Below are 16,638 nucleotides of genomic sequence, written 5' to 3' on the forward strand. Positions count from 1 at the left end.
CACAGCTGTGATTGTTTCTCGAATTAATGTAAACTCACCCTCCTTTTTAAAAAAATGTGTTTCACAAACTCTCAAAGTTCTGCAACCAGGAGTGTTGAGCTATCATTTCAGTAATATCTGTCATATTTCCAAGCATCTATCTCTGCCCTCAATTCATCTGCCCTATTCATTAGATTTATTGCATTGCTGTGTGTCCCACTCAGCACCAAACAACTACCTTGTTGTTTTTTTCCAGTTTTTGTTTTCTCTGCCTTCCATACTTGTTTATAGATGAGGTCACGTTTGAGGAAATCCCCCAACTCCCCATCAAAGATGATCTTGGACTTCCATCAAGTGTGGACAAAGTCAAAGTCACCATTAGATACATGAAGAATGGAAAAGCCACAGGAATGGACAGGATTCTCGCAAAAATGTTCAAGCTTGAAGAATCATGTGTCATCTCCATCAGTTGTTCCTGAAAATCTGGGACAGAAAAGAAATTCCTGCCGATTTCAGGGATGCCGTCACCATCATCTTCGAGGATGAAGACGGGAACGAGCAGGAATCTCCCTACTCTCCATTGCCAGGAAGATCATTGCTCGAATCCTCGCTAACCGCCTTCTCCCAGTCTCTGAAGTAATCCTCTGGAAAGCCAGCGTGGCTTCCAACCAAACTGTGGAACAGAGGACACGACTTTCATTGCTCGACAACTTCAAGAGAAATGCTAGGAGCAACATCAGCCACTATACATGCCCTTCATCAATCTGACCAAAGCTTTTGACTCAGTAAATCAGGAAGTGTTTATGGAAGACCCTGTCAACAGCTGGCTTTCCAAAAGAAATTCATCACCACCCTCGAACTCCCTCATCGACAGAAATAAGACAGAGACCTTCGAGGTCAAGACAGGAGTCAAACAGGGATGTGTCACTGCCCCCACCCTTTTCTCCACCTTCACCGCCAGCATCTTTCGGCTGGTCAAGAAAAAGCTTCCCAGTTGAGTGGACATCGTCAACAGGATGGACAGAAAAACTTTCAACCTCAACTGATCGATTGAAACTCAAGAAGAAAATGACACTGACATCGGTCAAATGTCAGTGTGCAGATGATATCGCCACCTCTGCTCTCTCAGAAGAGAATTTCCAAGCCATGCTTGACACCTTTGTAGAAGCATACAAAAGAATCAGTCTCAACCTCAAGAAGACAAGTCCTTTACCAATCTGCCCCAAGTCAAGATCCAGTCCCTCCCTCCATCACGATCAACGGAATAATCCTCCCAAATGTGGAACACTTCCCCTACCTGGGGAGCCACCTCTCATCAAAGGCTGACATCATTGCAGAAATCCAACATTGTAACCAATCCATGAGCGCCGCCTTTGGGCGCCTAAGTTTGAGTGTCGTTGACAACCGCGACATTCATAGTGACACCAAGATCCTCGTTTACAAGACAGTCATCCTCCCAACTCTTTTATACGACTCAGAAACTTGGATGACATACAGATAGCACATCGAGATCGCTGTCTTAGACAGATTCGCCGCATCAGCTGGGAGGACAGGCGTACTAACATCAGCGTCCTTGAAGGAGCCAAGAGCAGCAGCATTGAGGCCATGGTCATCCAAAACCAACTCCGCTGGGCCGGCCATGTGCTTAGGGTGTCAGAGTCCTAATTATCAAAGCAACTCTTCTTTGCCCAGCTCAAGGTAGACTCCCGAACAAGAGAAGGACAAAGGATACACTTCAAAGACACCCTGAAGGCTTACCTCAAGAAATGCAACACAGACATCAATGCCTGGGAGTCTATTGCTCAGTCGAGACCTCTTGGAGGAACCTCCTGATTGAAAGGACAGAATTCTTCAAGGACACCTGACAGCAAGAGGAGGTGCGGTAAAGGACTCTCATAAAGGAATCCCAGCATAGAGTCCAAGGACCCAACCCACTCTCAGAAACCCTGCCAAGAGTATGGTTGAAGATGTGGATCTAGTATCTGGCTCATCAGCCATGCAAGGACCCACAGAACCCATGTCCAATAACACAGGAGTTTCTTAAGTGGACAATCATACTCGTTAGCAAGTGATCATCAAAGAAGATGACAACTTGTTTACTAATTTCCTGCCTTCCATTTTCAGCTTTGCTTCTCTCCCTTCTGAATCTGTGCTCAGGTTCCCATTTCCCAGCCTAGTTTAAATACGCTCCAAAAATGGGTACAATCAACTTCGATAGGTCCCATCTCCCACAGAGCTGGTCGCAATGCCCCAGGAATCTAATATCCTTCCTCCTGCAGCATTTCCCTGGCTAGGGATCCACCTGCTGACTTCTGTAATCACTAATGCCTGGTATCGGGCTTAATCCAGAGATGACTATTTTTGAGATCCACTTCAGCTGGGGTTTAATCATTGATTTATAGTGGTTTACCATAACTTCTTTGCTTTTGTAGTTGCTGCCTCTATTTAGGAAGCCAAGGATCTTGCATGTTATTTTTTCAAACTGGTCCTACCACCTTCATAGATTTGCATATGCATGGCTCCAGGTCTCACTGTACTGCCCTGTAACTCTTTAAAATTGTATCATTTAATTCTGTCAAAATACATCACATCATAATTCTCTGCATTAAAAATGCATTGGCCATGTGTTATCGCCTGCTTGTTTTATGGGATTTAATGACAAGTAGAAAATGTAAACATTCTATTGATGAATAATTATGAGTGTGAATGAACCCATGAATGAGTTCTTTCTGCAAAATTAAACAAAAACAAATCAGTTCAATTATGAAGACTTTAATCATCACTTGTGTCTTATGGGCACTTAATTAGAATGTTCAGTTATGAATAAGAACTGATTTTAAAATGCCAAATTCAAACTTTACAAAGATCCCTTCGAAAATTATAAATCAGTGCACACATGGAATCCTCTCAGCCAGTACTGGCAGCCCATCCCCTGCTTCATCTCTCAATGCGGACTGATGCTAGGTTTCCAACAATAGGTAAAATGTTGCATTCAAGTCCCATTTCGTCTTGCAGTTTGCTAAACTGAGTACCTAAACTTCAACTGTTTTTCTCTCACCAGTATAATCTCAAAAGTTCTGTTCTAAACAAAAAATTCTTTAGTAACTACATTGCTACCAATGAACAGAATGCCTAATCTAACTAATAATTCAAATACAATTTCAGAAGAATTGCTTCTAAAGTCATAAATTTGACAGTGGAATACATCACCTCAATCATGCAGGTCTAATTCAACCTGCATTACTGTAAAAATCAGAGGTCCAGACAACTTGGGCCATTTCTTCCCATGACTGACTGACAGCTTAATTGGTAAAGTTTGGGGGATCTCTAAATGATCCTTGCAGCCAACAAAAGATGCCTAAGAGGGACTAGGAGATGGGGAGGTGGGGAAATTAAAGTCGCAAAAAAAAAAAACATTCTGATGTAATATTGTCACAATGTTGAATATTTATGTTAGGTTACTTAATTAATAAATGAGACGCCATTAAAAATGGTGTACCCAGCATTTGGGATCTTGAGTAATAAATATTAATCTTCCATGGGAAAAGTTATCCATGCCAGATCAAAATATTCCTACAGTCTCAGAACCAACAGATTTCCTTTATATTATAACAGAGGATGCTGGAAAAACTCAACAGATCTGTCAGCATCTCTCAAGAGAAAAGCATCTATCGCCTGAGATGCTCGCAGACCTGCTGAGTTTTTCCAGCATACTCTATTCTTGTTTCAGATTCCAGCATCCACAGTATTTTGCTCCTCTTATGTTGTGGTACCAAAACATGGCAATACTTAATAAATACATCAAGAAAAATAAAATGTTACCATAACACTCCCAGATACAATTATATAGCTATGATGACACTAACCTGTATGTGCTGTATTTGCTGCATCAACTGCTGGTACTGTTGCAGCAGTTGTTGAAGTTGATTATGCTGTTGCATCATGTTCTGTTGTTGGTATTCTATGCGTTGTTGCTGCCATTGAGCTGCTGCTGCTTGTAACATCTTCAACCTCTCTGCTTCCTCCGGATCCTCTGGAGGTTGGATAGTAGGCTAAAAGAACATTCACTATGTAAGAGTAGCAAGTATTTTGCAAGGCATATTTGACTGAAACTACAAATTCTATGCTTATGATATTATTGGTATAGCTTTTAAGTTCTAACATACATGAGAATCACAGAAAACGTAGCATAAAGATCTTGATGCCTCCATGTCATGGATCTGCCTCGTAACAGCAGGAACAAGAATTTAAAAAAGAATGTTAGGAGATGATCGGCACAACAAGTTAAAACCTGCCTGATGAAAGCAGTTGCCACCACTTAAAGGGGATGATGAGATGTGACCTTACCCAGTAATGAAATTAGCAGGCATCCAGACAGAATTGGGTGCAAATAACCCTATCATCAGGAAACAGCTTACCTAGACAACTATTAGGTCTATGGAGGCATGCAGATGCTAATTTTCAACACTTACGGAATGTGAGAGCTGCAGACAGCCCACATACACAGGAAGGAGATTCAAAGAGGAACCAGGGCATAATTGTCAGCCCCTGCAGGAGCAGGCAGACATTATAACATTTAAGAGCTAACAGGCCAGTTTAACATCTCACATCTGATAAGCCAGTTTAACATCCAAGAAGACTTAGAGCCAAGGTAGTGCATAAACCTTTGTAAAGGCAGTTCAAATACCTTTGCTGGACCAGGAAAAGCTGCTTCCAAGACTTGATCATCCGCCTTGTATTGTGTGGTAACTATAAGCTTGATTTGACTTGTAGATTTAGTTAATTTGGATGTTGTTTGGAAATGGGAAAGTCTTAAGGAGCTCAAGGATCACATATATATTTTGGAACAAGGGATAATTTCTATATGAAATTTAGTAATTTATATATTTAGTTGTCTTGGAGTATTTTTGTCCTATTTGTGCGTATTTGTCTTTTCTTTAATTTAGTAAATAGTCTTTAATAATTGTTACATAATGACTGGGTTGGTTATTTGCATTGGGAGTTTAATGTAACTCCTCACACCATTCCAAAAACAAAATTATACACCACCAAAAACTGGTGTTTCAAGTTGAGACATCCTCTCCTTTCATTGACCTTCTTTTGGGGTCTTGCAGTACCCCTCTCTCAGAGGGCTTTGACTGCCTACTCTCAGTCTGGTGTTGCCTCCTGCTTGAGTGTTCATTACCTCCTGAGCTCTTTCTTGATGTCTTAATTTTTTCCTTGAGGTCTTGCATTGCTTAATTTTTTTGGTGTGGAGATGCCGGCGTTGGACTGGGGTAAACACAGTAAGAAGTTTAACAACACCAGGTTAAAGTCCAACAGGTTTATTTGGTAGCAAAAGCCACACAAGCTTTCGGAGCTCCAAGCCCCTTGGAAATAAACCGGTTGGACTTTAACCTGGTGTTGTTAAACTTCTTACTAATTTTTTTGGAACAGAGTTAACAAAGAACAAAGAAAATTACAGCACAGGAACAGGCCCTTCAGCCCTCCAAGCCTGCACCGACCATGCTGCCCGACTGAACTAAAACCCCGTACCTTTCCGGGGACCATATCCCTCTATTCCCATCCTATTCATGTATTTGTCAAGATGCCCCTTAAAAGTCACTATCGTATCTGCTTCCACCACCTCCCCTGGCAGCGAGCTCCAGGCACCCACCATCCTCTGTATAAAAAAAACTTGCCTCCTTTAAACCTTGCCCCTCGCACCTTAAACCTATGCCCCCTAGTAATTGACTCTTCCACCCTGGGAAAAAGCTTCTGACTATCCACTCGGTCCATGCCCCTCATTATCTTGTAGACTTCTATCAGGTTGCTCCTCAACCTCCATCGTTCCAGTGAGAACAAACCAAGTTTTTCCAACCTCTACTCATAACTAATGCCCTCCATATCAGGCAACATCCTAATCAATCTTTTCTGTACCCTCTCCAAAGCCTCCCCATCCTTCTGGTAGTGTGGCGACCAGAATTGAACACTATATTCCAAGTGCAGCCCAACTAAGGTCCTATAAAACTGCAACATGACTTGCCAATTTTTAACTCAATGTCCTGGCTGATGAAGACAGCATGCTGTATGCCTTCTTGACTACCTTCTCCACCTGCGTTGCCACTTTTAGTGAGCTGTGTACCTGTACACCCAGATCTCTCTGCCTATCAATACTCTAAAGTATTTACTGTATATTTCCTATCTGTATTAGACTTTCCAAAATGCATTACCTCACATTTGTCCGGATTATACTCCATCTGCCATCTCTCCGCCCAAGTCTCCAACCGATCTACATCCTGCTGTATCCTCTGATGGACCTCATCATTATCCGCAAATCCACCAAGCTTTGTGGCGTCCACACACTTACTAATCAAACCAGTTACATTTTCCTCCAAATCATTTATATATATTACAAACAGCAAAAGGTCCCAGCACTGATCCCTGAGGAACGCCACTCGTCACAGGCCTCCATTCAGAAACGCACTCTTCCACTGCTACCCTTCCACTGTCTTCTATGATCGAGCCAGTTCTGTAGCCACCTGGCCAGCTCACCTTCATCCTTACAGGAATGTGCTGGTCCTGAATCCCTATCAACTTACACTTGAAAGCCTCCCACATGCCAGATGTGGATTTGCCCTCAAACATCTGCCCCCAATCTGCATTCCTCAGTTCCTGCCTAATATTGTTGTAATTAGCCTTCCCCCAAGTTATCACCTTCACTTGAGGACTACACTTATTTTTATCCATCAGTACCTCAAAGCTTACCGAGTTGTGATCACTGTTCCCGAACTGCTCCCGTACTGAAAGGTTGACCACCTGGCCAGGCTCATTCCCCATCACCAGGTCCAGTACAGCCCCTTCCCTTGTTGGACTATCTACATACTGCTTCAAGAAGCCCTCCTGGATGCTCCTGACAAACTCTGCCCCATCCACGCTCCTTGCGCTAAGTGAGTCCCAGTCAATATAGGGAAAGTTAAAATCTCCCACCACAACAATCCTGTTACTTTTACATCTTGCCAAATCTGCCTACATATCTGTCCTCCTATCTCCCGCTGGCTGTTGTATCGTAAACCCCCAACATTGTGACTACACCCTTCCTATTCTTGAGCTCTATCCATATTGCCTCGCTGTATGAGCACTCCGAGGTGTCCTCCCGCAGTACAGCTGTGATATTCTCCTTAAATCAGTAGTGTAACTCCCCCCACCCCTTTTACACCCCCCCTGTCCCGCCTGAAACATGTGTGTCCTGGAATGTTAAGCTGCCAATCCTGTCCTTCCTTTAACAAAGTTCCAAGTACTAATCCAAGCTCTAAGTTCATCTGCCTCACCTGTTACACTTCTTGCAACAAAATAAATGCACTTCAATCCACCAGACCATCTTTGATTAGCAACCACACCTTGCCTGCTCTTTCTCCGAGTCTTACTGGCCCTACTCTCTGGTTTCCCTTCAGTTAATTGACCTTTGCTTTGGTTCCCATCCCCCTGCCAAAATAAATAGTTTAAATCCTCCCGTGTGGACACTAGCAAACCTGCCGGCCAGAATATTTACGCCCTTCCAGTTTAGATGCAACCCGTCCTCCTTGTACAGGTCCCAACTGCCCTGGGAGAGATCCCAATGGTCCAGATATCTGAAACCCTCCCTCCTACACCAGCTGTTTAGCCATGTGTTGAGCTGTACTATCTTCCTATTTCTAGCCTCACTGGCATGTGGCACAGGGAGTAAACCGGAGATTACAACCCTAGAGGTCCTGCTTTTTAACTCTCTACCCAACTCCCTAAACTGCTGCTGCAGGACCTCATCACTCTTCCTACCTTCCTCTCTTTTTAGAGCTGCCCTCTATCTGGGGTCGTCACTGATTTTCTTCGTCCCTTGCCTTAGTTCCTTCTTTAGGCTGTTTCATTAAATGTTGTAAAACTTACCATTTTAATTGTTTTAAACAGCCACAGTTGGTGTTTCTCTCTGTGTCTGTGCTTTACCCACACTTTTACAGTTTTGGTGTGAAACTGCAGTTCTTCCTTCTTGTACCTTTGTAAACTGTATAATTTCTCCTTTTCAGCTGGTGGACGACATGGACAACAATTTCGGCAGTTTTTATTCGTTTTGGTTGGCTGAAGACAGTTTTTCTCTCCTTCTCCTGATGCCACTCTTTCTGTTAATTTCACTCAGATATAGGAGCTATCCATTTTTGGGCCATTATCTTCTTTTAATGTTTTAACAGATTTTATTTTTAAGCAGCTGAAGGATTTCTCCTCTTCTGAAAACTTTCGGACTTCTTTGCCTGTAGGTCCTCAGAGCGGGAATGGAAATGGTTTCCTGTCAGCTTTGTTCAGATCGGGAGACCTGCTGATCTCAGCTTTTTACTTTTCTGTGCTCTTAGTACAAGCTTTGCAGTTCCTTGAGACTTTATTCTCCCTTTACTTCTGAACTTGTTTAACTGCAGCCAATATCTTCTTTAAAAAACTTCTTTCCAGATTTCTGCTCTTCAAATCTGAAACACAGCTTTTTTCTAGCTGGGTATAACCTCCTTTTATTTCAAATTCCTGTCCTTTTTTTCTTTTATCAGGTTGCACTTTCCTTGTTCCTGAAGGCTAATCTCGCTTCATTTAAATTTTTCTTGTATATTTCCCAATCTCTCTGAATCGCTGGCCACACTGGGTTTGTTACTTCATCTGCTCAGGATCTAGCACTACCTAGACAACGCCCTCTGAGTCTATTTGCTGAGTCTATTCGCTCAGAACAGGCACTCGGGTGGGTATCCCTCTTTTCCAAACTTCAATCGAACCAGGTACTCACAGGTAGGCTGTGCCATCCAATTGATTCATCTCATCACCAATATGTTATGTTGTGGCATTCTAGCATCGTCAGGAGATTCCAGAATACTTGAACCTTTGTAACAACTTGAACCTTTGTAACAACTTGCCTCCAACTCCTAACATAACCCTTCTGTTACTGATATCCTTTTTCGCCTCCAGTTTCAATTACACCCATAAACTTCCCACAATTAAAATCTTGCAGCCGTTACCATTTTCCTTGTTCCACTCATCCAACCTTGTCCTCAACGGCCGACACTAGATTGCATTCCTCAAAAATCCAAATTTAAACTTCTGATGTTTACGTTCAATGCAAATGCCCTCATGGCCATGCCCATCCCTACCTTTGTAATCTTCCAGAATTCAACATTCAAGCTATCAAACATCGATGATGCAATTGTGATGAAAGGTGTAATTGTCCAATGTCAAAAATAATGATAATGGGACAAGAAACAAAAAGGTGCAGATGGCTGAATCCTGAACAGCTGCATTCCAAATGCAAAAAGAAAAACCAAAACCAATAGGAACAAAATAGGGGAAGGGCAGAGATCAATGTCTCAAATTATATTTCCTTTTCTTCCCATTTTTTGCCTTCAGATAGCACCTGCTTACAACTGTCATTCGCACCCGTTCTAGATCTTTTTTTTGTCCCATTACCACTCCCTTTGGCCTTGCATTGAGAACCTTTTTGCCACCTAATCCTATCACAGATCTTCCCTTTTTTCCATTCTCTCCTTTCACTTGCTTAAAACCTACTACATCTCTCACTTTTCCCGTTTCTGATAAAAAATCATTAATCTGAAACTCTGTTTCTCTCTTCAGATGCTACCAGATCTGAGCATTTCCAGCATTTTCTGTTTTTTCAATCCCCCTGTAGACCCAAGTCCAGGTCATTAAAAAAAAATCTGATCCCAATGTTGACTCCTGGGTGACACCATTTCCCTGCGGTCTGAAAAAAACCACCATTCACCACTACTGTGCTTTCTGTCCCTTAGCAAATTTCTGACTTGCACAGCCATTACCCTTTTAATTCCATGGGTTTTAATTATGTTAACAAATCTATGGTGTGGCATTTTATCTCTTATCTTAACAAATCGATATACACATCAACCACATTACTCTTTTCAACCCCCTGGTAACTTCATCAAATAGGAGTCAAATATTTAGAACTAATCATGTTATTAATCTCCAGACCCACTGCGTGAATTACTCTGATGACTTCAAAACAATTATCATCCATTTAAGCACTGCACATTTTTTATAGCTCCCTTAAAAATACACTTTATCACAAATCACCAGAAAAAACATTACTGATAATTTCCTTGCAATCAAATGGAACTGCAAAAATAGATTCACAGGTCTCAACCTTTATCCAAGATATCCTAAAAATAAACTTGATAATGTCAAGTTCAGCAATACTTTTGTTAACATTTCCCTTCCATATGGAAACAAAGGAAGTGTCATTAATTTGCACAAAAGATATAAGAAGGTATTGCCTACCTTTGCTTCTTCAGGTGGTGGTGGTGGTGGTATCTCCTCTTTGGGCGGTGGGGGTGGTGGTTGCGTTTTGGGGGCCTCATAAGGTGGAGCTGGTGGCAAAGGTGGCTGAGTAGTGTAAGAGGGTTTGGTCTCATCTGACTTTTGCTGCACAGAGTCACTGGTCTGATTCACTTCTACATCCTGGCTCTGTTCCTGCTGACCTCCATATTGTTTGTTTCCATGCTTCTGTAGGTTCTGCAAGTGCTGCTGGTACCAATACTGCTGTTGCTGCCAAGAGAATGCAGATATTTTATGTTAATTTATGTTTACAACTCAAGGGTCATGAATGTAAATTTGCTGCTGGGTTGATGTTCTATGCAATCCATGTTGTACTATAGTACAAAATATTCCAAAATTGAAATGCATCTTATATCAAGAGCACTTTTTTCATCAAATTAATATATTCTTAGATGTGGGAAATTCTAGTACCTAGTAGCACCTATTTTAAACTTTTAAAAAGATTACAATAATATTGCAAGTGGAAATTCAAACATGAATACTGCACTTTTCATCCTGTGCTTCTCTCCCATTTTATAAATTTTGTCTTACTCTGTCTTGACCGCACTAAGTTACAGTGTGTCCCAGAACAAGATAGTAATTTCAAAATGTTACTATTTTGTTTACCCACTCGATGGCTGCACAATATACAATCATCCAATTCCTTTTTCTGCTCCAGTGCAAGATATTTGTTTTGATCTAGCACAACTGGTTATCCAGTCCTAACTAACAACTTCTACAATCCAATTTGCCTGATCATTACATCACATGAAAGATCAGAAAATCACAATATAGCGTTCATGTCTTTGGCACAGAGGAATATACAATACCAACTTTGCTCAAGCTACAACTCCAAGACAAATTTAGAGCGTTAAAAGATTTACAGTAATTACAAATCTCCTCAATGTTAAACACAACATTCTTCTTGTTAATCTTCAACATTAAACTGTCCCTTGAACATAACTCTTCTCATATCACTATATGCCTTAAAGTTATCTCTACTGGCTTCATGCTATCTAGTCTTTGGTAATACTGCCCAATAATTAACCTATGTATCTCTTAACTACATTCGATCATCAGCCATTCAAGGGATTCTCATGATTGGAAGAAAGGCGTAGCAACTTCCTGGGAACCTCTGTGATCTGTTCCAAGGAACAGGAGAGGATAGTAAACAATCCTTACAAACAAGCCCTGCAGCATGCTGAATCATAAAACATATTCCTCATAATTCTGAGAAACAGTGAATAAATCAATTCTGTGCACTGAGCTACAAGAAAGATTCCAATAATCAAACAAATGTTTAATTTTGACATACTTCTGATCTACAAAATGTGAAGAGCCTTCAGTTATCAAATCCATGCATTCAAATAAAAACAGAAAATTCTGCAAATATTCAGCAGGGCAAGTAGCATTTGTGGACTGTTAACATTTCAGGTTTATGACCCTTCATTAGAAAACCACCAATTGTGAAGAGAAGGAGATAGGGTTGTGTCAGGTTTCAGAAGGCTAGGCTTTGCAGAAAGATAGCAATCCATATGTTCAAGGCATTCACACAAACTATCTAGAAAACATTTCCTGGATTTGAACCTACTAACACTGAGTGGACAGTGATATATATCCAAGTTAAGATGGTGTGTGATTTGGAGAGGAACTTGGGAGCTGAATGTATTCCCATACACTTGCTGCCCATGATCTTCGAAGTGGCAGAGTCCTCAAGTTTGACAGGTGCTGTCAAAGAAGCCTTGGTGAGTTGCTGTAGTGCATATTCTAAATTTTACACACAGTAAGCATGTTGTGTTGGTGATGGATGAAGTGAATACTTAAAAGTGGTGGATGGGCTGCCAATAAAGCAGGTTGTTTTAATCTGGATGGTGCAGAGTTAACTACATCCATCCATCACACCCAACAGGTTCCTGTTTATTGTGGTGAAGGTTTGAGCATTAGAAGCTTCTAGTCATAGAATCATCCAATTAATTACTCAACAGTCCTCCATCATCTACAACTGGATGTGACAGGACTGTACAGCATTGATCTCATCCAATGGTTGTGGGATCACTTAGCTTTATCTCATGCTGCTTAAGCTATTTAGCACAAAATTAAGTCTGTGCTATAGTTTCAGCACATTGGCATCTCATTAACAGGTATGCTTGGTGCTACTCCTAGCATGTTTTTCTCAACTCCTCATCAAACCAAGATTGGCCAGGTGGTGTTGGAGAAGTGATTTTATAAAAGCCATGAAGTTACAGGTATTGGTAGAATACATTTCTACTAATGGCCCATAGCATCGCATATATGCTCAATTTTCAGCTATCATTTATCCCACTTAACACAATGGTAGCACCAAACAATACAAGAGAGGGTGTCCTGTGTGAAGACTTGGTTTTGTCTCAACAAATATGCTGTCATTCCTAATAACACTAACTTCATGGATAGCTGCATTTGCAATAAGTAAATTGGTAAAGACCAGGGCAGGTTTAATGCTCCCTCACCACCTGTTGCGTATCCAGTGTAATGCCTAAATTCTTCAGAGTTCAGTCTATGGTCGTACTCCCAAACCACTTATTGATGGATACTGAAGTCTCCCATCCAAAGTACTTCTTGTCCAAGCTTCCTCCAAGTGTTGTTCAACACGGAGGAGTGATTACTTATTAGTGAGGGAAGCCAGGGGTGGGAATCAGAAGTTTTCCTTGTGTAATCTTATTCCATGAAACTTGATGGTTTCTGAGCCAGGGCCATTTCCACCCAATGTACTGCCACCTCGTGTAGGTCTGCTCCTTTCGTGAGACGAGACATATGCGTGAATGGCGATGGAGGATCTGAAACCTTGTCAGATAGACATGACTCTGAGCATGGTCACATCAGGCTGTTGCTTGCTTAGTCTGTGAAACTGTTATGATCCCAACTGATGTTACTACCAGACAGTCAGATCTCAGAGTGGAACTCTGACTCAGCAAATCGTAACTTTTATTTTTGTTTAGAGATGTGGATGAACAGCGTTGCAGGACTGCAGATTGACTTATAACAAAAGAATAAAACATTTATTCCTTCACTCCCACGACACCTTCAGATACACAGATCTGCAAGTTACAAAATAGCTTGTACTCTAATGTTCTCAGTAAACACACAATCCATGTAAACCAATAGGTGAAATGTGGTCTGACACACTACCCTCTGAAACCAAGTGACAGATGCCACCCTATTCAATTTCTGTGGGCTTCTCATCAAATCCCACCAGATACTTGTCACAGTGTGCCAAAAGGTCTCACTGGAACTCTGACTTCTACTTGGAGGTTTCCAATCACCACTCTCAAAGAACACATTTTGAAATCTTCTCCCACACAAGGCTCTTTGATGCCTTCACAAGGATCTACATCCAGAATTCCAACTTCTCCTTTCAGTATTCCTCTGCCTTGGACTGTTATACGCATTCAAGCTTCCACACAATCTCTCAGGTACCCAGCCCATGCCAAGAGAGCCCTTTCTAGTCCAACAGAACACTACTGCTTCACAGGCTGTATTAAGGTGTCACCAACATTAGGATTACTTCAGATATCTGGCTTCTCACTAACCAACTTCACCAGATTTGCACCTTGTAGTTTTATCTTTAACTAGAAGCCTCTCTCTCCCACTTTATTTAACTTCCGTGAACAGTACCTCGTTCAGATTGCAGTTCTTTGTCCCTCTGACTTCAAGCTTCTTGGGACTTCTTTTTTCCCTGTTTTTTAGAACTCTGTTCTTTAGCTTCTGGGATTTGCTTTCTGCCCTTTATTTCATTGTCCTGCTTCTGGTGGCAGTTTCTGCGAGAGCTGCTTTCTTCTCAGATACCTGGTGCCAACTCAACCTAATTGCTTATGTTTTTCAGTGGGGCCCTGGTTATTATGCAACAGCTTAATTTTCTATAACCTATATAATTGCTTTTACATCATAAACTTTAATTACAATTAAAGTGAAACCAAAATCAGCAGACATGCAGGTACCTTTCTTTGGTATGAGCTAACTAAAGTTTATAGCCTTTCATCGCACACAAGTACAGAAACACAAATTATACTTAAACTGATACATTATTTGCAATACCCAGAATACAAATATGAATTGTTTAAATCAGCTCTATTTTCGAACAGAAACAGCTCTCCAAACTTTGGCCCTGCAACACATTAGTGAGGAGGACTTTGCAGGATCAACTCAGCTGGTTGTGCCCTTGCTGTACTCAAATCTGATGCTTAATTTGAAGCGGGGTGGTCTATGTGCTTTTTCTTACTTTTGGCAATTTGATACAGTTAAAGAATTGTCATGCCATTTCCGAGCAGTTAAGAGTCACATTAGTATGGGAATAGAGTTACTTATAAACCAAATCAGGTAAGGATGGCAAGTTTCCTTTCCTGAAGTGCATAAGTGAATCAGATGAATTATGATAATCTGACAGCTTTATTTACTTTTTATTGATACCAGCTTTTTACAGTGACTTTTTATTGATACCAGCTTTTTCTGCCAGTGTTTTTATTAAAACTAAATTCAAATTTACAAGCAGCCACAGTTAGATTTTATCCAACTCCGGATTAATCTGGTAATGAATCATACCCAGTAGAATCAGGTGCTTCAGTCATGAATACATGGCTGTAATGTATTACTGCTGGCCCATTTCTTTTAGAAACTCGATACTGTTATTTTCAAATGTCACTGAATATTTGACATTATTTTCATGGCATAAAAAGTGATTTTGTACATAGGAAGAGTAACATTGTAATGATTGAAATACATGGGTACATAAATATACATATCAATGTGCTGTTTCTCAATGCTACTAATAATTATCTAATTCCACACAAGGTAATATATTATTCCTCCCAATCTCATAACAGTAAACAGCTTCCACTCACAAAGGAACTTCAATACATTAGGTCTATAAATAATAAGGTTGATGTAGACAATATGGAGCTTGTGTACAACCAAGCTGTTCAGAAGATAGTTTCCAAAAGCTACTTTCATTCATACAACAACCCATTTAGTAGTTTGCAGCATATTAAGTAAATCAAGAATGACCTTAATCATGAGCATTTATGAAACAATTGAATCTTTGAAGAAAGATGCATTGTAGTAACAGGACTCAAAATTTTCATCACCACCATCTTGTTCTCTGTAAAGTTGTGACAATGTAAATAATATTTTACTGCTCAACTTTAGCTGGCACTGACTTTAATGGAGAGGCAGAGAGTCAAAGCCAATCATGTGAAAGGAATTGGTTTGTAATTCAGATGGCATCTTACAAAATAGGATCCCAGTTAGATTCGGGAGCCAGCATTCCATAAAGGTCTTGTTTTCATAGGTCTTGTTTTCATATTGTTTGTCCTAAAGTGCTTTACAGCCAATAAACATTTTGATATGTAGTCACTGTTGTAATGTGAAAAAATGCAGCAACTAATTTGCACATAAGGTCTCTCAAAACATTGAGGTGAACCAGTTAATCTGTCAGTGATGTTGGTTAAGAGATAAAAATTGGCCTGGGCCAGAGAGGACTGGAACGTGCAATAGAATCTTTTAGGTCCATTTGAGAGGGTAGATTGGAGTATTGGTTTAATATCTTAGTAGGAAGACAGCACTTCCAACAGTACAGCACTCAGTCAGTACTGAAGTGACAGTTTAGGTTATGTCAAGCTTCAGGCGTGTGACCTACACCTCCACTGGCTTACAAAAATGTCTATGATTCCATCAGGGCGGGTCGCCTATTGTGCCTATCGAAAAATAAATTAAAATTGCAATTTCATCAAGATTTGTGCGTTCTCCTTTTAGTTAGAAAATTATACTTTTTACATGAAGTCTGTTGACCACTAGTTTCCCCCTCAATTTGTTAAACTTTAGACACCAATTCCCACTTGATCAAAAAATTTGAAGCTTGAATCTCTGGGAAGCTGGTTTCCAAAAATTTTGAATATGCAACTTCTCTTCCAGCTCATGTCCTATTTCCAACTCCACCACCTATGTTTCAATTCAGCCTGCCTGACATCTCAACCTTCCTGATTCTGCAACGTTAGATTGAAACAACCGCAATTATATCAAACACTATCATTTGGCCTGTTGATTCAGGTTATTCAGTAAAGCAGTGGTGGGCAACCCGTGGCCCGGGGGGGCCACATGCGATCCATCAGTGTTCCAAGTGCAGCCCACAAGACATTTCGTTGACTGTTGCCCATGAGCAAAGTTGTCATATTCCATTGGTTTCAATCCACATCGCTTTTTTCCTACCAGTATAATTGAAGTGATATGCATGTAAAGCAAGGGCACGTGAAGTGAAATGCGTGCTGATTTTTTTATTTATTCATTTGTGGGACATGG

The 16,638-nt window shown here is 40.8% G+C and overlaps 1 protein-coding gene across 1 annotated transcript in view; it reads right to left on the minus strand.

The window, feature by feature from the left end:
- Nucleotides 1–16,638, minus strand: part of ylpm1 (YLP motif containing 1) — a 103,895-nt gene that overhangs the window by 67,827 nt on the left and 19,430 nt on the right. The window contains exons 3-4 of the mRNA XM_078234335.1: nucleotides 10,273–10,539; nucleotides 3,846–4,031 (exon numbers count right to left, since the gene is read on the minus strand). Coding sequence (XP_078090461.1) covers nucleotides 3,846–4,031; nucleotides 10,273–10,539 — 453 coding nt within the window. The remainder of the gene's footprint in view (nucleotides 1–3,845; nucleotides 4,032–10,272; nucleotides 10,540–16,638) is intronic.

The sequence above is a fragment of the Mustelus asterias genome, chromosome 18 (genome assembly GCF_964213995.1).
Source record: "Mustelus asterias chromosome 18, sMusAst1.hap1.1, whole genome shotgun sequence".
Taxonomy (NCBI): Eukaryota; Metazoa; Chordata; class Chondrichthyes; order Carcharhiniformes; family Triakidae; genus Mustelus; species Mustelus asterias.